The following is a 22,702-nucleotide window of genomic DNA, read 5'->3' on the forward strand; positions in this document are numbered from 1 at the left end:
GGGCAAGCGTGTGGGTTTAGGATCTCCCAGGCCTTTACAATTTTTTTTTCCACTCCTCACCAAATAGGAGAAAGGCCTTGAAAGGGCAACTTCACCACCTTTGCTTAGAGGCCATGTCCGCTGCCCAATGTCGTAGCCAAATAAGACGGCGAGCTGCCACTGCTACTGCCATTTGTTTAGCCGAAGCTCTGACAATATCATAAAGGGCATCAGCCAAAAAGGACAAGGCCGACTCCAGCCGCGGAGCCACATCCAAGAAGGGCTCCGCTCCATCTCCGGGCTGTTCCACTGCCTGTTGCAACCACGCCAGGCAGGCTCTAGCAGCATAACAACTGCATGCAGACGCCCGAACAGCAAGACCTGCAATTTCAGACCGTTTAAGTGCTGCTTCCAGCCTACGGTCTTGTATATCCTTCAGGGCAACTCCTCCTTCCACAGGGAGGGTAGTTCTCTTTGTCACCGCAGTGACTAGGGCATCTACTTTAGGCATTGCAAAGCGAGCCAAATGCTCCTCACGCAGCGGGTATAATTGCCCCATAGCCCTGGAAACTTTCAAAGGTCCCTCGGGGTCAGCCCACTGAGCGGAAATAAGCTCTTGGATGGAGTCATGCAAAGGAAAGGCTCGAGCAGGCTTTTTGGTACTAGCCATCCTAGGATTCACAGAGGAGGCCGTGCCACTCTCAGGCTCTTCAATAGAAAGGACCTATAGGGCATCTGAAATAAACGCTGGCAGCTCATCACGGTGGAAAATCCTCACCGCGGAGGGATCATCCAGATCCTGTGGTAATTCTGCACCTGACTCTGGCTCCTCAGACCACGAAGGCCTGCCAGAACTCTCCGAATCCTCACAGCCCGACCACGGGGGGGAGGGGGGGAAGGAGGTGCACCACAATCTGAAGGGGAATTAGCCCTTCTACCCTTTTCTTTATGCCAATTATCAGGGAAAATAGCCTCAGCGGGCACCAGGCCAGAATCCACCGGGGGGGGGGGGGGGGGGGGGGAACGGGACAATAGAAGGGGTCTCAGACGACCCTTGAGGGAGAGCTCTTTTCAGCATGTATGCTTTATGCAATAATAACACAAAATCAGGGGAGAAAAACTCGCCCTGGGCACCCAGATCCCGTCCGGGGCTAGCCGCTCCCTGAATAGCCTCAATTCGAGGTCCCCCCTCCGGGCTCAGGGCTCTCCGTCTCTACGGAGGCCGCGCCATGCGGAGAATTCAAAATGGCGTCCGCTGCCAGCTCTGAGCGGGAAGAATCATCGCTCGCCATGCTCGGGCTTGCTCTTACACCTGTACAGCATGATTTACAGAGCCCCGCTGCTGATTTGCGCTTGCCACACCGGGAACAGCGCTTTACATTCTCTGCAGCCATCGCCGAAAACGGCGGGAAAATTTAAAATGGCGGTTTCGCGCCAAAAACACCCCGATCGCGGGCCCACCCCGGAGGAGTTAGAAAACACTCTTACCTCACCAGACCGAGTATCACAGCTCCGGTCCCATAGAAGAATCAAAGGAAAACCTCTGTTCCATTTTTTTTTTAACGCTGTGAGGAAAGCAGAGGTAATAAGAACTCCGGCTCAGATGAATGGGAAAGGCAGGGAAAAGCGAACCAATGTGCCTGCATCCACTGAGTGGGAAAGGACAGGGAAAAGCAAGCTAATATGTCCACATCCACGGGGGCATGGGTAAGGCAGGGAAAGGGCTAACCTATGTGCCTTCAAAGTGAAGCTGCTATAGCCTCTAACACCCCGGCTAACAACTGGCAAGCCAGGAGCCACCCCCAGGCAGATTTTGATGGAGCCGAAGAAGCTGCAGCCACCCTGCTTTGGGAGATAGAGAATACTGAAGAGGCAGTGGAGCTGGCTGGCCATGAGGCACTGTGAAAAGTTGAGTGCTCTCTATCTCCCCCTGCTGGTTGATGGACACAACCCATACATAATGGCTTCATCTGCTTGATGACAAGGAATTTAACTTTAGATCCTTTGATTAGCATAGTAACATAGTAAATGACGGCAGATAAAGACCTGTACGGTCCATTCAGTCTGCCCAACAAGATAAACTCATTTTACAAGGTATGTGATACTTTATATGTATACCAGAGTTTGATTTGTCCTTGCCTTTCTCAGGGCACAGACCGTAGAAGTCTGCCCAGTACTGTTCTTGTACTAAGTTGTGAAGCTAACATCGAAGCCCCTTAAAATTTACACTCCAGCCCATCCCTATCTATTCATTCACAATCAGGGCGTAGACCGTCAAAGTCTGCCCAGCTCCCGTTTTGTTTCCAATTACCGGTGTCACCACCCAATTTCCGCAAAGATTCCACGGAACCATTCCTTCTAAACAGGATTCCTTTGTGTTTATCCCACGCATGTTTGAATTCCATTACCGTTTTCATATCCACCACCTTCTCTGTGAAAAAATACTTTCTGACATTAGTCCTGAGTCTGCCCCCTTTCAACCTCAATTCATGTCCTCTAATTCTACCACCTCCCGTCTCCGGAAATGGTTCGTTTGCGGATTAATACCTTTCAAATATCTCAACGTCTGTATCATATCACCCCTGTTTCTTCTCCTTTCCTCCAAGGTATACATGTTCAGGTCTGCAAGTCTCTCCTCGTACGATTTGCAACGCAAATCCCATACCATTTTCGTAGCTTTTCTTTGCACCACTTCCAGTCTTTTTACATCTTTAGCAAGATACGGCCTCCAAAACTGAACACAACACTCCAAGTGGGGCCTCACCAACAACTTGTAGAGGGGCATCAACACCTCCTTTCTTCTACTGGTTATGCCCTGTTGCCTTGTCACATTGTTTCTTCACCTTCAGATCCTCCAACACCAACACCCCAAGGGCTCTCTCCTGAGCCAAGCTTACTAATCTCTCCCCTCCTATCCGGTATCTCTCTTTTGGGTTTCCGCACCCCAAGTGCATCACTCTACACTTCTTGGCATTAAATTTTAACTCAATGCTATACTTAGGGATCTCCGTTAATTCAAACTGGTGTGATAAACTGACAATGTAAAACAATTTCACCAATGTTTGTTCCTATATCATATATTCAATGTAGAGAGGTGTGGTAGCCGTGTTAGTCCACTCTTAAAGGTTATCAATAGAAATCAAACAAAATAAAACATGGAAAAGAAAATAAGATGATACCTTTTTTTATTGGACATAACTTAATACATTTCTTGATTAGCTTTCGAAGGTTGCCCTTCTTCGTCAGATCGGAAATAAGCAAATGTGGTAGCAGATAGTATATATAAGAGAAACATCAGTATATATAAGAGAAACATCAAAGCATTACTTTGACAGTCTGACAGAGTGGGAGGGTGGGGGTATGCATGGGGACATCAAAGCATTTCATTGATATTCTAACAGACCCAACACAGACTGTAAACAGGACCGCTGCGCCAGTAGGGGGAGGAAGGAAGTCTCCTCCCCAGGATTAATCCAAGCCCCACAAATTGCCACCAGCAGATACTTTCAAATATTCTTTTCTTTTTATTTTTGTTTCCAAGTTACAAACAAAAGCTTCAGTCCAGCCCTGGGGTTAGGGCTGCCCCAGGAAGGGTAGTGCTGCCCCTCACCCAGCAATCCAAAGTCTCTGCCCTTTCTTGAGGGCTGCAATAGTCCCCTTTGGAAATGCTTCCTTTTCACAGTACGTATCACAAGCAGTGCTAGCCCCAAAGTACGTATCACAAGCTGTGCTGGCCCAAAGCAAATTTGTTCCCTCCTGTCCAACCAGGGTTTCCAGCTCCCACAGTTCTTACACAACAAACAGGAGCAGCTGGGGAACCAGGCTTATAACTCTTCCAGTCCTCTGCCCTTCCCCCACAGCAAACAGTTCAAATCAAAACAGGCTTCTTCCTTACAACAGGTTTTAAATCAAAACTTTTAAACACATAGCTTTCCCCCTTTAGGTGCTACCTTCCTCCGGGCTCTCCAGCTCCCATTCCATCCTCCTTCTGCTTCTTGCTCAGCAGCCTTAACCTCCTCCTCCACCTGCTTCTCACCCCACCCTTCCCTCTACAGGTGGGAGGCATCATGTATTGATTACAGAGCCAGGGAACTGGGCTTTTTCCTTCTCCCTCCCTCTTGTGGTCAGAGTTGGTAAGTACCCATCTTTTCTATCCCTGGGGCTCCCTTTGCTGGGACGGGCAATGCATTCTGGGAGACGTAGTTCAGGATTTTGTTGTTTCATTTTGTACCTCTGGGCGGTAGCCTTGTCACAAGACGGAAAAAGAAAAGGGCACGTTTCCCTGTAACACATCCAGCTGCAAACTATGCCAAAACATTTCACAAGACCCCACAGTCATTCACAAGGGAAAAATATTCAACATAAAGGACTATTTTACATGCTCATCTTCCAATGTGGTATATATCATTCAGTGTAAAAAATGTAACGAAGGATGCTATATTGGAGAAACAGGCCAGATGCTTAAGACAAGATTCAATCTGCACAGACATCACATGAAAATAGCCGGTGCCAGTCAAGCCCCCACCCCTGTGGGCCAACACTTTACAAGACCAGAACACTGCACCAGTGATTTCACAGTAAGAATACTGAAAGGTAATTTTAAAACAATACAGGAACGTAAGACATTTGAAATAAGAATAATTGAATATTTTGACAACCAACAAACAGGACTTAATAAGGATCTGGGGTTTCTAACCCATTATAAACCATAAAGCTGTATTTCTCTGTTTATTACCCTCCTCTCACCTACCAACACCCATCCTGTTAGAATATCAATGAAATGCTTTGATGTCCCCATGCATACCCCCACCCTCCCACTCTGTCCGACTGTCAAAGTAATGCTTTGATGTTTCTCTTATATATACTATCTGCTACCACATTTGCTTATTTCCGATCTGATGAAGAAGGGCAACCTTCGAAAGCTAATCAAGAAATGTATTAAGTTATGTCCAATAAAAAAGGTATCATCTTATTTTCTTTTCCATGTTTTATTTTGTTTGATTTCTATTGATAATCATATATTCAATGTAAATTTTTTACAAATATTTTTCTATATGCAGTGCTCAGAAATTGCTCGTGTGCCTTATGCCATATGTTGTGCAAATGGCCCGCAGCATCTGACCATCATTGCACTGTTCCTACCATCCTCCTAGTTTGAAATCACCATAGTCTGTTACAGATTTAACTACTATCAAATTGTAAATAAGACCACTTATCTGTGAGTGGTTTCTTGATGATAGGGGTAGGATGAGTGTTCGTTGCTGCAAGACCTTCACTGTTGTGCTAAAATGAAATTGTTTTACATTAAATTTTAACTGCCAGACCCTCGACCACTCTTCTAATGTTCGGAGATCCCTTCTCATTGTTTCTACTCCCTCCAGGGTATGCACTCTATTGGCTATCTTCTTGTCATCCGCAAAAAGGCATACCTTTCCTTCCAACCCTTCAGCAATATCTCCCACAAATATATTAAACAGAATAGGCCCCAGCACCGACCCCTGAGGAACTCCACTGCTCACCTTCCTTTTCTCCGAGCGGATTCCATTTACCACCACCCTCTGCCACCTGTCGGTCATCCAGTTTCTTATCCAGTTCACCACTTTCGGTCCTAAGTTCAACCCTTTCAGCTTATTCATGAGTCTTCTGGGGGACCGTATCAAAGGCTTTGCTGAAGTCCAAGTAGATTACATCTAGCGCACATCCCTCATCCAGTTCTTTGGTCAAAAAAGTCAATAAGATTTGTTTGGCAGGATTTCCCTGTGGTAAAGGCATGTTGCTTCGGGTCCTGTAACCTGTCGGTTTCTAGAAAGTTAACTATCCTTTCTTTCAGCAGCGACTCCATTATTTTTCCTACCACTGACGTGAGACTTACCGGTCTGTAGTTTCCCACTTCTTCCCTGTCTCCACTTTTGTGAATAGGGACCACATCCGCTCGTCTCCAATCTCGTGGAACCTCTCCCGTCTCTAAAGATCTATTAAATAAATCTTTAAGAGGTCCCGCCAGGACCTCTCTGAGCTACTTCAGTATCCTGGGATGTATCCCATCCGGCCCCATAGCTTTGTTCACCTTCAGATTCTACAGCTGTTTATAAACTCTTTCTTCCGTAAACGGCGCAGTATCCATTCCATTCCCAGACGTTCCCTTGGCAGCCAACCACGGTCCTTCTCCAGGATTTTTCTCCGTGAACACTGAAGAGAAATAATTGTTTAGTACGTTCGCTTTATCTTCATCACTCTCCATATAGCCATTCTCATTATCTTTCAGTCTCGCAATTCCATTCCTATCTCTTCTCCTTTCTCCAATATATCTGAAAAGGTCTTGTCACCTCTCTTTACATCTTTAGCCATTTTTTCTTCCGCTTGCGCTTTCGCTAGCCATATTTCCCTCTTCGCTTCTTTCAGTTTAATCCGATAATCTTTTCCATGATCCTCTCGTTGCGTTCTTTTGTACTTCTTGAACAAAGCCTCTTTTGGTCTTATTTTTTTAGCTACTTGTTTGGAGAACCATATAGGCTTCCTGCTTCTATTGGTTTTGTTTACTTTCCTCACAAAAAGATCAGTCGCCATATTTATAGCAACCTTTAGCTTGGACCACTGTTTTTCCACTTCTCCTACGCTTTCTCATGCCAACAGCTCCTTCTTTAGGTATTCCCCCATTTTATCAAAATCAGTACGTCTGAAATGCAGTACTTTGAGTTTTGTGCGTCCGCATTCCGCCTTCACCCTTATATCAAACCATACAGTGTGATGATCACTATTACATAGGTGGGCACCCACCCGGATATCGAAAACACTAACTCCATTAGTGAGCACTAGATTCAGCATTGACCCTATCCCAGCTGCCCTGGGTCCGACAATAAAGCAAGATAAAATAAGATAAGTCTAAAATCCTATATAATAAAACTCACCTTCAACGTTCTGAGGACAGTGACGTCACTGTCATTTCCTTCCAGAACGGTTCGTAAGACCATGGTGGTGAAGCCACCGAAATCACCCAGGCTAGGGGCCCCACCCTCGCATCAAACATCATGAAGTCGAGGTCGGAGCAATGGCGTTCGGTGCGTCCAAGAGGCAGGTGCGGAATGCGGAGCAATGCCGTCAGAACGACGAAGGGGTCCGTAGGTAGGTAGGGAGGGAGAAGGGGGCGGTTGGGGAGGAAAACCTTGCTCGCGCCCGTTTCATTTGCTCCTGAAACGGGCCTGTTTTCCTAGTAATTTTATAAGAGGTGGCTATATATAAAAGAACCAGTGAAGAGTTTGATGTTGTTGATATCGCTACGAATTGAAATTGGTAGCGATTAACATCACTGAGGTTCTGGGAAAGTTCCTATGAGATGATTGAAAGATACAAAGATTAAAAAGATTTACAGTATGGCCTTAAGACATTTTGGATATATGAGATAAGAAGCTGTGCATATCCTATACTGGACTTTAAGAATTTGTGATCTATGGTGTGTGAAGATCCAGTTTAAACTTACTGAATTGCCTGAATATTTAGTTGAAGAATCAACTAAACATCATATAGGACCAGAATTGATCGATCTCAATTTTCCTTCTCAGGTTATTATTCAATCTTTCTCTAATTGTTGAAAATATAGATCTTGAAACACATGACAGATAAACTGTGAAGTTGGCCAGACAGTGATCAGCTGACCAATCTACTTGACAAAAGTTTACAAGATGAACTCAAAAAAAGCAACTAAGTCCAGTTTATGACCCATTCATGAGTAACATCAATTTTATATTGAAATTGCAATAAATCTAAACCATCTAAAATTTTACTTACTGATGATTCCTGTCTATTTTCTAAATGTAAGTTCAAATCTCCTATCAAAAGTAATTCTGAGAAAACAGAAAGACAGCAAGGATCCCAGCTGACAGCAGGAGTGGAATGGAGAGGAATCAGTGACATGGCAACCAGGCACTTCTCTACCAGCTTTATCCTCTCACTGGCATCTCTCCCGTTGTACAGCAAAACTCCATGGAGCGTCAGGCAGGTCATTCAGCTGATGTGCTCTGTGAACTGTGTGAGAAGAGGCACCAGTGGCAGGACGAGCAAGTTAGAGAAGTACTGGGCCTTCCGCATCAGCAACTGCGCTCTCCTTTTCAGCTGGAATTGGGTCAACACAGAAGGGAGTGCAAAGGTAAGCACTGTCCTGAGCTCTGGAGACCCATGGAACACCACTTACAAAAGGACTTTTACTTTCAAGGTTATCACCAGCATTACACAACAGCTTTCCAGGGGAACACATAAGAAGGAACTAGGATCTCCCTCACTTCTCAAATTTTTTCTCCAAGGAAGATAAGTACATAAGTAATGCAACACTGGGAAAAGACCAAGGGTCCATCGAGCCCAGCATCCTGTCCACGACAGCGGCCAATCTTTCAATGGAGGCCTCTCAATTCTTCATCTTCTCTCTCGCACACACTTCTCCATCCACCCCTTTTATCATCTCTGGCATCTTACTCTCATCACCACACCACTACTGTAACATATCCTATGATTTAATGTATGTTAGTGTATCTTCATGGTTAGCTCATTTTGCTTTGACTTGATGAAGGGCTTGTCACAAATATATTAAGTTGCTCCAACAGAAAAGTCTCACTTACATTACATTAAAAAGCACATATATTCCACAATTACCTACTAGGTTCATGGAGGATCACAGACAATTACTAGGCAACCCAAGAAGATTATATAAAACCATAATAAAATGTATAATAGCAAGGCATAACTCAGTCAGAAGTTACTTTTCCAAAACAAACTCTTCTAAATGTCAAATAATTCTTGAACTTGTTTGCAGTAAAATCGATTACTTTTCTGTGTATTCATGAAGAATGAAACAGAAACCATGCTACTTCCTTATCAAATTAGTATTTAACTTACCACTTTCTCTTTGTAAACAACGTATTTTAGCCACTTGAAATCCTGCCACTTGAATCCAGCCAGGACAAAGAGGGAGTTCTTCTCATACTGCTCCAGTTTCTGGATGGCCCCTTCAGGATATGTGATTCTCATTGTAGTCTTACTACCCACATCCTTCTCAAACCCTTTAACAGGGGCAGAGTTTAACCTGGCAGTTAATCAGAGGAAACATCATTAAGACCTCTGTGAGCAGAAGGGACAATGTGACATCATTCCAAACAGAGAGAGAGAGTTCTGATGGAAAATTCACATCCTGAACGGAAATGTGCAAAAAGATATAATTATTATTCAGCGTTGATTTTCCCTTGGTGTCCCTAGCAACGCCTCTCCTTCCCATTCCATGCTCATCAGGTAATAAATAGAAATAAACCAACAAAAAGGAAGATAAAATGATACCTTTTTTACTGGACTACATAATACTAGGGCTATACTTCAATTAAAATGTTTAATCACACAATTAATCACATAACATGTTCCCCTCACATTTCCTCCTATACTGTGCAAAAACTAGGAAAACATAGACAGCAGATGTAAATTCTCAAAACTGACATATTTCAATTACTAAACCTCTATCATTCCTTCTACTTACCCTTAGTGGCTCTCTGAACGTGCCTGTAATGCTGCACCGCTGAAAGCCTGCTGCTTGTTATTCACTCGAAGCCTCTCTCTGTACTGTCCGACCCAGAAACAGGACGCTCTGTCAGAGGACAGTACAGAGAGAGGCTTCTGGTAGGTAAGAAGCAGCAAGCTTTCAGCACTGTAGTGTTTCAGATAAGTTTAGAGGGCCATGAGGGGCAGATAGGAAGCGCAGGGAGGAGGAAGAGGAAGAGAAAGAGAAATGCGGACTGCGGGGGTGGGGGGTGGAGAGGATGTGAAGAAATTACTACTACTACTTATCATTTCTATAGCGCTACCGGACGTACGCAGCGCTTCACACTTGAACATGGAGAGACAGTCCCTGCTTGATAGAGCTTACAATCTAATTATGACAGACAGACAGGACAAGTAAGGGATTAAGAGTTAGGACGGACAGGACATATTAGGGATAGGGGACAGTTGAAGGGTTAGGTTAAGGTTTAGGAGTTAAAAGCAGCATCGAAGAGGTAGGTTTTTTGCTTAGATTTGAAGATGGCCAGAGATGAGGCTTGGCGTACCGGCTCAGGAAGTTTATTCCAGGCATACGGTGCAGCAAGATAGAAGGAACGGAGTCTGGAGTTAGAGGTGGAGGAGAAGGGTGCAGATAAGAGAGATTTGCCAGTGAGTGGAGTTCCCGGGGAGGAGTGTAGGGAGAGATGAGAGTGGAGAGGTACTGAGGAGCTGCAGAGTGAATGCATTTGTAAGTCAGTAAGAGGAGTTTGAACTGAATGCGGAAACGGATAGGGAGCCAATGAAGTGACTTGAGGAGAGGGCTAATATGAGTATAACGACACTGGCGGAATATTAGTTGTGCTGCGGAATTTTGAACAGATTGAAGAGGAGAGAGATGGCTCAGTGGAAGACCTGTGAGAAGCAAGTTGCAATAGTCTAAGCGGGAGGGGATAAGAGTGTGGATGAGGGTTCTGGTTGCATACTCAGAAAGGAAAGGGCGAATTTTGGTGATGTTATAGAGGAAGAAACGGCAGGTTTTAGCAGTCTGTTGAATATGTGAAGCAAAGGAGAGGGAGGAGTCGAAGATGACCCCAAGGTTACGTGCTGATGAGACGGGAAGGATGAGCGTATTATCCACAGAAATAGAGAAAGGGGGGAGAGGAGAGGTCGGTTTAGGTGGAAAGATAAGAAGCTCAGTCTTGGTCATGTTTAGCTTCAGATGGCGGTGAAACATCCAGGCAGCAATGTCAGACAGGCATGCTGAAACTTTGGCCTGGATGCCTGCTGAGAAATACTGGAAGATGGAAGAATCAGAGATGCCAGACCACTTGAAGGATAGGAAAGGGGGAGGGAGAGAGAGAGAGAGAGAGAGAGAGAGAGATGTGGGAAATGGAGCAGGGAGCCTAATGCATTAATTGTGTTAAATTTATTAACGCAATTTAAATTTGTAATGCATTAATTGCATTACTAATGCATTAAATGTGCAGCCCTATTTAACACTTTTTTGACCAGGTTAGTCCAATAATACAGTAAATGACAGTAGATAAAGACCTACACGGTCCAGGTCAGCCCACAAAGACGAAGCTACACCTGCCACTCTATGCAGGTTATAGTTATTCATGCTTAAACACTGGTTGGCAATTTACTATCATGCCAACCACATACAGGTAATTAAACATGGTGCAGTCTTGGGACAATATTTTATAACCAAAAGTATTGCTAACAGCATTTAACTTGCTAATCTCATCATTAAGATGATTTCCCCACCCCTTGAGATGCACAGCACCCTCAATCATAGCACATGATAATAAAGTGATATACAATATGCACACTTGATCTTCATCTGTCTTTTGCCATTTGCGGGGCACGGACGGTAGAAGTCCATCCGGCACTGGCCTTAGTTCCCAATTACTCTTGTCCAACATAATACTTCAACGGCCATGTTTTGTTTCCATTCTCCAATTTAGGCAACCCTTATGCTTATCCCACACATTTTCAAATTCTTTCACTGTTCTTGATTCCACCATCTCTACTGGAAGGGCATTTTAGACATCCACTACCCTCTCTGTGGGAAAAATATTTCATGTTGATACCCTAAGTCTACCGCCCTGCAACCTTCACTCATATCCTCTAGATCTACCACCTCCATGTCTTTGGAAGAGGTTTGCTTGTATATTAATACCTTTCAAGTACTTAAATGTCTGTATCATATCTCCTCTCGCTCTCTTTTCCTCTAACATATACATATTTAGCTCTCTAAAATGGGAGAGTTAGAATATATTAACTAAATGTAAAATTAGATATAATAGGCATCTCTGAGACCTGGTGGAAGGAGGCTAACCAGTGGGACACTGTCATACCGGGGTACAAATTATATCATAGCGATAGGATGGATCGAATTAGTGGAGGGGTAGCATTGTATATTAACGAGAGCCTTGAATTAAATAGATTGAAAATTCTGCAGGAAACAAAACACTTCTTGGAATCACTGTGGATTGAAATTCCATGTGTAAAAGGGAAAAGGATAATGATAGGAGTGTACTACCATCCACCTGGCTAGGATGAACAGACAGATGCAGAAATGTTAAAGGAAATTAGGGACGCAAACAAACTGGGCAACACAATAATAATGGGTGATTTCAATTACCCCGATATTGACTAGGTAAATGTAACATCGGGACATGCTTGGGAGGTAAAATTCCTTGATGAAACAAAGGACAGCTTTATGGAGCGGCTGGTACAGGAACCAACAAAAGAAGGAAAAATTCTAGACCTAGTCCTTAGTGGAGCGCATGATCTGGTGTGGGAGGTAATGGTGATGGGGGCCGCTTGATAACAGTGATCATAATATGATCGGATTTGATATTAGCTTTGAAGTAAGTATACATAGGAAATCAAATACGTTAGTGTTTAACTTTAAAAAAGGAGACTATGATAAAATGAGAAGAATGGTGAAAAGAAAAGTTAGAGGAGCGACTGCGAGGGTCAAAAATTTACATCAGGCATGGATGCTGTTCAAAAACACCATCCTGGAAGCCCAGGCCAAATATATTCATAGTAACATAAACATAATATAGTAGATGACGGCAGAAAAAGACCTGCACGGTCCATCCAGTCTGCCCAACAAGATAAACTCATACGTGTATACCTTACCTTGATTTGTACCTGTCTTTTTCAGGGCACAGACCGTATAAGTCTGCCCAGCACTATCGCCTCCTCCCAACCACCAGCCCCGCCTCCCACCACCAGCTCTGGCACAGACTGTATAAGTCTGCCCAGCACTATTCCCCGCCTCCCAACCACCAGTCCTGCCTCTCACCACCGGCTCTGGCACAGACAGTATAAGTCTGCCCACCGCTATCCTCGCCTCCCAACCACCAACCCCTCTTCCCCCCCACCTGCTCCGCCACCCAATTTCGGCTAAGCTTCTGAGGATCCATTCCTTCTGCACAGGATTCCTTTATGTATATCCCACGAATGTTTGAATTCCGTTACCGTTTTCATCTCCACCACCTCCCGCGGGAGGGTATTCCAAGTATCCACCACTCTCTCTGTGAAAAAATACTTCCTGACATCTTTTTTGAGTCTGCCCCCCTTCAATCTCATTTCATGTCCTCGCGTTCTACCGCCTTCCCATCTCTGGAAAATATTTGTTTGCGGATTAATACCTTTCAAATATTTGAACGTCTGTATCATATCACCCCTGTTCCTCCTTTCCTCCAGGGTATACATGTTCAGGTCAGCTAGTCTCTCCTCATACGTCTTGGAACGCAAATCCCATACCATTTTCGTAGCTTTTCTTTGCACCGCTTCAATTTTTTTTACATCCTTAGGAAGGTACGGCCTCCAAAACTGAACACAATACTCCAGGTGGGGCCTCACTAACGACTTGTACAGGGGCATCAACACCTCCTTTCTTCTGCTGGTCACACCTCTCTCTATACAGCCTAATAACCTTCTAGCTACGGCCACCGCCTTCTCACACTGTTTCGTCGCCTTCAGATCCTCAGATACTGTCACCCCAAGATCCCTCTCCCCATCTGTACATATCCGACTCTCACCGCCTAACACGTAAGTCTCTCGTGGGTTTCTACTCCCTAAGTGCATCACTTTGCATTTCTTCGCTTTGAATTCTAATTGCTAAATCTTAGACCATTCTTCTAGCTTCTGCAGATCCTTTTTCATGCTTTCCACTCCCTCCCCGGTGTCCACTCTGTTACAGATCTTAGTATCATCCGTAAATAGGCAAACTTTACCTTCTAACTTTTCGGCAATGTCACTCACAAATATATTGAACAGAATCGGCCCCAGCACCGATCCCTGAGGCACTCCACTACTCACCTTTCCCTCCTCCGAGCGAATTCCAATCACCACCACCCTCTGGCGTCTGTCCGACAACCAGTTCCTAATCCAGTTCACCACTTCAGGTCCTATCTTCAGCCCATCCAGTTTATTTAAGAGCCTCCTGTGGGGAACAGTGTCAAAAGCTTTGCTGAAATCTAGATTAAGTCCATAGCTTGTCCCTGATTCAATTCTCCTGTCACCCAATCAAAGAACTCAATGAGATTCGTTTGGCACAATTTCCCTTTGGTAAAACCGTGTTGTCTCAGATCTTGCAACTTATTGGCTTCCAGGAAACTCACTATCCTTTCCTTCAGCATCGCTTCCATTACTTTTCCAATAACCGAAGTGAGGCTTACCGGCCTGTAGTTTCCAGCTTCTTTCCTATCACCACTTTTGTGAAGAGGGACCACCTCCGCCATTCTCCAATCTCTCGGAACCTCTCCCGTCTGCAAGGATATATTAAACAAATCTTTAAGAGGACCCGCCAAAACCTCTCTGAGCTCCCTCAATATCCTGGGGTGGATCCCGTCCGGTCCCATGGCTTTGTCCACCTTTAGCTTTTCAAGTTGTTGATACACACTTTCTTCGGTGAACGGTGCTCTATCCACTTCATTCTCATTTGTACTATTTCCACTCCATTGTGGTCCTTCTCCAGGATTTTCTTCTGTGAAAACAGAACAAAAGTATCTATTTAGCAAATTTGCTTTTTCTTCATCATTATCCACATAGCGGTTAGCAGTATCTTTTAGTCTCACAATTCCCTTTTTAGTCATTCTCCTTTCACTAATATACCTGAAGAAATTTTTGTCACCCCTCCTTACATTTCTAGCCATTTGTTCTTCCGCTTTTGCCAGTCATATCTCTCTCTTGGCTTCTTTCAGTTTCATCCGGTATTCCTCCATGTGTTCCTTTTCTTGAGTTTTTCTGTATTTCTGGAACGCCAACTCTTTAGCCTTTATTTTCTCAACCACTTGCTTGGAGAACCATATCAGTTTCCTTTTTCTCTTGCTTTTATTTACTTTCCTTACATAAAGGTTCGTGGCCCTATTTATAGCTTCTTTCAGCCTGGACCACTGTCCTTCCACTTCTCGTACTTCCTCCCAGCCCATCATCTCCTTCCTCAGGTATTCCCCCATTTTACTAAAGTCAGCACGCTTGAAATCCAGGACTTTGAGTTTTGAGTGGCCGCTCTCCACTTTAGCTGTTATATCAAACCAAACCGTTTGATGGTCACTGCTGCCCAGGTGGGCACCCACTCGGATTCAATTCTCCAGTTACCCAATCAAAGAATTCAATGAGATTCATTTGGCACGATTTCCCTCTGGTAAAACCATGTTGTCTCGGATCTTGCAACTTATTGGCTTCCAGGAAATTCACTATCCTTTCCTTCAGCATCGCTTCCATTACTTTTCCAATAACCGAAGTGAGGCTTACCGGCCTGTAGTTTCCAGCTTCTTCCCTATCACCACTTTTGTGAAGAGGGACCACATCCGCCGTTCTCCAATCCCTCGGAACCTCTCCCGTCTGCAAGGATTTATTAAACAAATCTTTAAGAGGACCCGCCAGAACCTCTCTGAGCTACCTCAATATTCTGGGGTGGATCCCGTCCGGTCCCATGGCTTTGTCCACCTTTAGCTTTCCAAGTTGTTCATCCACACTCTCTTCCGTGAACGGTGCTATATCCACTCCATTCTGAAATGTACTTTTGCCAGTCCCTCGTGGTCCTTCTCCAGGATTTTCTTCAGTGAAAACAGAACAAAAGTATCTATTTAGCAAATTGGCTTTTTCTTCATCATTATCTACATAGTGGTTCGCTGTATCTTTTAGTCTCACAATTCCCTTTTTAGTCATTTTCCTTTCACTAATATACCTGAAGAAATTTTTATCGCCCCTCCTTACATTTCTAGCCATTTGTTCTTCTGCTTGCGCCTTTGCCAGACGTACCTCTCTCTTGGCTTCTTTCAGTTTCATCCGGTATTCCTCCCCGTGTTCCTCTTCTTGAGTTTTTCTATAGGCTAAAGTACACCCCCTGACGTCAGTCAGACTGTAGGGGTATTTCTCTGTGATCTAGCCAGAGCTGGTCTTGGCCTATACAAGCCTATGACATCTTGGTACAATAAGATGGCTGCTGCAACCCTCTGACCTGCACATCTCTGTGTCAGCAAGATCCAGCTTCAGCTTGTGGAAAATCACTGACAGGCTTGCTGAAGCCAAGGACATTCTCTGTTCCAACCATCCCCCTGCTATCTCTGAGAGGCTGAGAAGGGAGTCATACTCATGGCACTAGAAGTTACCATCTCCAAGGTCACAAAACAAAGAACTCTTCTTGCCATGCACTGGACTGTACGTGATCAGATTTGGTCCAGGCTATCACCTGACCGAGAGGTCTGGAAGAACGCGGGAAGAGTGGGAGAAGTTAGTTGGAGACCCTCGGAGGAGGAGTACCTGTGAAGGACCTGAGAAATCCAGCAAGGCTCGGGGTGAGCTAGAGACTGTATGATACCAACCTTGTGACCTGCATACCTGGTGCAAATACCTGTGGCAGAGATATTGGCTCTGAATACCAACGGAGCGACGGAAACCTGCTTGGTTGCTTAGTAAGACCTGCACTATACCCAAGACACAGACAGCTGAGATAGCGTCTGGGGAGATTACTACTACTATTTAGTAGTAATTCTGCTCCGGTCTCATCTGAAGCCGTCATCCGGACAGCGTGGTAAGATCACAGTGATATATTTCCTAGTCTGGGTTAGGCAGTGGTTTTATCTAAGTACGACTGGTTTATGTCAGCTCTCGGTCAGGGACAGCTGCTAATGTGTATTTTGCATAAGATGTGATAAGTTTTCATAAGGATCATTAGGATATCATTTGTACTGTTCTAATCATTACTGTACGTAGTCTCAGGATAATCAGAGTGTAGTTAGACAATATATTTTGTTACTGTGCATATCAGTGAGAGATATCATATTGCATATAAGCTATTGCAGAGTGTTTCTATTTTTCTACCTGTAATAAATAATAATAATTATCATCTCTGACGTGGCTTTGGTTCTTTGGTGGGGAACAAAACACTGGCAGGGTGCCAGCTCCAAGGTTCCTTTATAATATCCCCTAGACTGAGCGAGGAACCTTGCAATAAGTATTATCAGGGAATAATTATTGCCCTAATTACTTATTTTCACCCTACAAGACCCTGCCAGCCAATCAGGAATGAAGTCCACCCCCTTTCCCTGCCAAACCGGCAGGATCATAACAATAGCTTTCTCTGAAGTAGTACCTACATTTGGAAAGGGAGAGAAAAGACTGCAAAGTACTGAGAATTTCAAGAGCTGGCTCAAAACATGGTGTCACCAAGAAGGATTTAGGTACATAGGAGGATGGGGCAATACATGGAAAAACAAAAGACTACACTGTAACGATGGGCTGCATCTCACTGTGGCAGGAAAAAAAATCTTTGGGGAGAAATTCAGACAATATATTTCTAGGCATTTAAACTAGAAGGCGGGGGTGGCATATGGAGGCAGTTCACTTCAAGTGGTCACCCCCAGCTAAAGCTAAAGACAAGATGCATCAGTAGAAAAGAAAGCAATAAAAACAACAATCTTAGCAAATCACTTCTTACCAACACAGCAGGAAGTGAGACTAAACAAGAAACTAAACAGAAGATAAAAATTTTACGGAAATGTAGATGGAAAGCGATGACCACAAATGCCCGCAGTCAAAGCAATAAAGTTCATGACCTTCAAGCCCTGATGTTGGAGGCAGACTTAGATGTTGTTGCAATCACGGACACATGGCTCAATGGTTCCCATGAATGGGATGCAAACTTACCAGGCTATAATCTATTTAGGAAGGAGAGAGATGGTCGTAAAGCTGGAGGAGTAGCTCTGTATGTGAGAAATGATATCGCAGCGACTGAAATGACAGGGACCTGGGGAAAGGAAGAAGCGATATGGATCATCTTAAAAAGAGATGATAGAAACTCTGTCCACGTGGGTGTTGTCTACAGACCCCCGACACAATTGGAGTAACTAGATAAAGATCTGATCGCAGATATTCAAAAGTTGGGAAAGAAGAGAGAGGTGCTGCTGCTGGGAGATTTCAATCAGCTGGATCTAAATTGGAAGGTTCCATCTGCGGAATCGGAAAGAAGTAGAGAGATCGTGAATACTTTCCAAAGTGCTCTGCTTAGACAAATGGTGACGAAACCCACGAGGAAGGGAGCGACGCGAGATCTGGTGCTCACAAATGGAGATAGTGTGCCAAATGTCCGAGTGGGTGCCCACCTGGGCAGCAGTGACCATCAAACAGTTTGGCTGAAGTGGAGGGCGGCCACTCAAAACTCAAAGTCCTGGATTTCAAGCACGTTGGCTTTAGTAACATGGGGGAATACCTGAGGAAGGAGCTGATGGGCTGGGAGGACGAACGAGAAGTGGAAGGACAGTGGTCCAGGCTGAAAGAAGCTATAAATAGGGCCATGAACCTTTATGTAAGGAGAGTAAATAAAAGCAAGAGAAAAAGGAAACCGATATGGTTCTCCAAGCAAATGGCCGAGAGTTGGTGTTCCTGAAATACAGAAAAACTCATGAAGAGGACACACAGAGAGAAAGACCGGATGAAACTGAAAGAATCCAAGAGAGAGATACGTCTGGCGAAAGTGCAAGCGGAAGAACAAATGGCTAGAAATGTAAGGAGGGGTGACAAAAATTTCTTCAGGTATATTAGTGAAAGGAGGAAGACTAAAAAGGGAATTGCGAGACTGAAAGATGTTGTGAACCGCTATGTAGATAATGATGAAAAAAAAGCAAATTTGCTAAACAGATACTTTTGTTCTGTTTTCACAGAAGAAAATCCTGGAGAAGGACCACGATTGACTGGCAAAAGTACAAATGAGAATGGAGTGGATAGAGCACCGTTCACGGAAGAGAGTGTGTATGAACAACTTGAAAATCTAAAGGTGGACAAACCCATGGGACCGGATGAGATCCACCCCAGGATATTGAGGGAGCTCAGAGAGGTTCTGGCGGGTCCTCTTAAAGATTTGTTTAATAAATCCTTGGAGACGGGAGAGGTTCTGTGGGATTGGAGAACGGCAGAGGTGGTCCCTCTTCACAAAAGTGGTGATAGGGAAGAAGCTGGAACCTACAGGCTGGTAAGCCTCACTTTGGTTATTGGAAAAGTAATGGAAGCGATGCTGAAGGAAAGGATAGTGAATTTCCTGGAAGCCAATAAGTTGCAAGATCCGAGACAACATGGTTTTACCAGAGGGAAATCGTGCCAAACGAATCTCATTGAATTCTTTGATTGGGTAACTGGAGAATTGAATCATGGATGTGCTATAGACGTAATCTACTTAGATTTCAGCAAAGCTTTTGACATTGTTTTACCAAAGGTAAATCGTGCCAACATAATCTCATTGAATTCTTTGACTGGGTGACCGGAGAATTGAATCATGGATGTGCTATAGACGTAATCTACTTAGATTTCAGCAAAGCTTTTGACATGGTTCCCCACAGGAGGCTCTTGAATAAACTTGCAGGCTACTACTACTACTACTTAACATTTCTAGAGCGCTACTAGGGTTACGCAGCGCTGTACTGTTTAACAAAGAAGGACAGTCCCTGCTCAAAGGAGCTTACAATCTAAAGGAAGAAATGTCAAGTTGGGCAGTCTAGATTTCCTGAAAAGAGGTATAGTGGTTAGGTGCCGAAGGCGACCTTGAAAAGGTGGGCTTTGAGCAAGGATTTGAAGATGGGCAGGGAGGGGGCCTGGCGTATGGGCTCAGGGAGTTTATTCCAGGCATGGGGTGGGGTGAGGCGAGGCAGAAAGGGCAGAGCCTGGAGTTGGCGGTGGTGGAGAAGGGTACTGAAAGGAGGGATTTGTCTTGAGAGCGGAGGTTACGGGTGGGAACGTAAGGGGAGATGAGGGTAGAGAGGTAAGGAGGGGCTGCAGATCAAGTGCATTTGTAGGTTAGTAGGAGAAGCTTGAACTGTATGCGGTACCTGATCGGGAGCCAGTGAAGTGACTTAAGGAGAGGGGTGATATGAGTATATCGGTCCAGGCGGAAGATAAGACGTGCAGCAGAATTCTGAACGGACTGAAGGGGGGATAGATGGCTAAATGGGAGGCCAGTGAGGAGTAGGTTGCAGTAGTCAAGGCGAGAGGTAATGAGAGAGTGGATGAGAGTTCGGGTGGTGTGCTCAGAAAGGAAAGGGCGAATTTTGCTAATGTTATAGAGGAAGAAGCGACAGGTCTTGGTTATCTGCTGGATATGCGCAGAGAAGGAGAGGGAGGAGTCGAAGATGACTCCGAGGTTGCAGGCGGATGAGACGGGGACGATAAGGGTGCCGTCAACTGAGACAGAGAGTGGAGGGAGAGGAGAAGTGGGTTTGGGTGGGAAGACAATAAGCTCGGTCTTGGCCATGTTCAGTTTCAGGTGGCGGTTGGACATCCAGGCAGCAATATCGGATAAGCAGGCCGATACTCTGGCCTGGGTTTCCGCAGTGATGTTTGGTGTGGAGAGATAAAGCTGGGTGTCGTCAGCATAAAGATGATATTGGAAGCCATGAGATAAGATCAGGGAGCCCAGGGAAGAGGTGTAGATTGAGAAAAGAAGGGGTCCAAGGACAGATCCCTGAGGAACTCCAACAGAGAGCAGGATGGAGTGGAGGAAGAACCATGAGAATGTACTCTGAAGGTACGGTGGGAGAGATAAGAGGAGAACCAGGAGAGGACAGAGCCCTGGAACCCAAATGAGGACAGTGTGGCAAGAAGTAAATTTTGATTGACAGTGTCAAAAGCGGCGGATAGGTCGAGGAGGATGAGGATGGAGTAGTAACCTTTGGATTTGGCAAGGAACAGGTCAGTGCACTTTCTGTCGAGTGTAAGGGGCGAAAGCCGGATTGAAGCAGATCGAGGATGGCATGAGAGGAGAGAAAATCAAGGCAACAGCTGTGAACGGCACGTTCAAGTATCTTGGAGAGGAAGGATAGGAGGGAAATGGGGCGGTAGTTGGAGGGACGGGTAGGGTCAAGTGATGGTTATTTGAGGAGTGGTGTGACTACAGCATACTTGAAGGTGTCAGGGACAGCTGCAGTGGAGAGAGAGAGGTTGAGGATATGACAGGTGGGGGGGGGGGGGGTGACAGTAGGAGAGATGGTGTTAAGTAAGTTGGTGGGGATAGGGTCAGAGGAACATGTGGTGCATTTCGAGGAAAGAAGATGGGCGGTTTCCTCTTCGGTGATATCAGGAAATGAGGAGAAGGAGGCCTGGGTTGGTTGGTTGAGGAAGTGGGTTATAGGGTGAAGAGGAGGAAATGGTTTGGTGGTGAATTCGAGGCTGATCTTTTGCACCTTTTCTCAGAAGTAGTCAGCCAGTGATTGAGGAGAGAGTGAGGGGGTGGGGGGGGTGGGAGCAGAGGGCACTTTGAGGAGGGAGTTAAGTGTGGCGAAGAGACGACGAGGGTTAGAGCTGAGGGAATTAGTCAATTGGGTGTAATAGTCCTGTTTGGCGAGGAATAGGGAGGACTGGAAGGAGGATAGCATGAATTTGTAATGAATGAAATCAGTATGGGTGCGAGATTTCCTCCAGAGGCGTTCAGCTGATCGGGCGCAGGAGCGAAAGTATCGGGTGCAAGGAGTCAGCCTGGGCTGGGGATAAGTGCGCCTTGTGGGACGGGAGATGGATGGTGCAAGGGTGTCCAAAGCAGAGGAGAGAGTTGCATTGTAAGTGGAGACAGCCTTGTCGACAGACTCAGAGGACATGACGGAAGGGAGGAGATTAGAGATACTAGAGGATAAGGTGGGAGGGTCGACAGCCTGGAGATTCCTGGAAGTAGTGGTTAGTGTTGGGCGGGACTAAGGGGAAGGGTGATGAAGAGTGAAGGTGATCAGGTGATGGTCAGAGAGAGGAAGAGCTGAGGTGCAGAAATTGGAGGGTGAGCAGGTAGAGGAGAGGACGAGGTTCAGACAGTGGCCAGATTGGTGAGTAGGGGTGGTGGAGCTCAGTTGGAGGTTGAAGGAGGAGGTTAGAGTGAGGAACTGAGCAGCGTATGAGTTGGATGGGTTATCAGTGTGTATGTTAAAGTCTCCAAGAATGAGGGATGGGGATGAGGGCTCAAGAAAAATGGAGAGCCAGGCATTGAAGTCGGCAAGGAAGGAAGAGAGGGACTTATCAGGGGGGCGGTAAATGACTGCAACTATGAGTGGCAGCGGGTAGAACAGACGGATGGAGTGAACTTCAAAGGATGAGAAGCAGTGAGACTGCGGTAGGAGGAGAGCTTGAAAACTGCAGGAGGGCGAAAGTAGTAACCCGACGCCGCCACCGTGGCCAACTGAGCGGGGAGAATGGGAGAAAAGATAACCACCATGACATAGGGCCGCGACTGAGGCAGAGTCGTCAGAGGTGAGCCAGGTTCCAGTTAGGGCGAGCAGTTGAAGGGAACGGGAGATGAAATAGGACCCAACGTGGTGAACTGGATTAGGAACTGGTTGACGGACAGACGCCAGAGGGTTGTGGTTAATGGAATTTGCTCGGATGAGGGAAAGGTGAGTAGTGGAATGCCTCAGGGATTGATGCTCGGGCCGATTCTGTTCAATATATTTGTGACATTGCCGAAGGGTTAGAAGGTAAAGTTTGCCTTTTTGCGGATGATACTAAGATTTGTAACAGAGTGGACACCCAGGAGGGAGTGGAAAACATGAGAAAGGATCTGCGGAAGCTAAAAGAATGGTTTAAGGTTTGGCAATTATTTTTTTATTTTATTGCATTTGTATCCCACATTTTCCCACCTAATTGCGGGCTCAGTGTGGCTTACAATATATTGTGAATGATGGAAATACAATTTGTTGCATTACGATTATGGGTT

At 45.3% G+C, this 22,702-nt stretch overlaps 1 protein-coding gene across 6 annotated transcripts in view; it reads right to left on the reverse strand.

Annotated features, from left to right (window-relative positions):
• The window catches only part of ST3GAL3 (ST3 beta-galactoside alpha-2,3-sialyltransferase 3), a 389,817-nt gene that overhangs the window by 205,697 nt on the left and 161,418 nt on the right, over window positions 1-22,702 (reverse strand). For all 6 annotated transcript variants that reach the window (XR_003942436.1, XM_030205792.1, XM_030205795.1 and 3 more), the window contains one exon: window positions 8,866-9,052. Coding sequence is in view for 5 of the 6 variants with exons in the window: in XM_030205792.1 (XP_030061652.1) it covers window positions 8,866-9,052 (187 nt within the window). In the remaining variant the exon portion in view is untranslated. The remainder of the gene's footprint in view (window positions 1-8,865; window positions 9,053-22,702) is intronic.

The sequence above is a fragment of the Microcaecilia unicolor genome, chromosome 6 (genome assembly GCF_901765095.1).
Source record: "Microcaecilia unicolor chromosome 6, aMicUni1.1, whole genome shotgun sequence".
NCBI classification, from domain to species: Eukaryota; Metazoa; Chordata; class Amphibia; order Gymnophiona; family Siphonopidae; genus Microcaecilia; species Microcaecilia unicolor.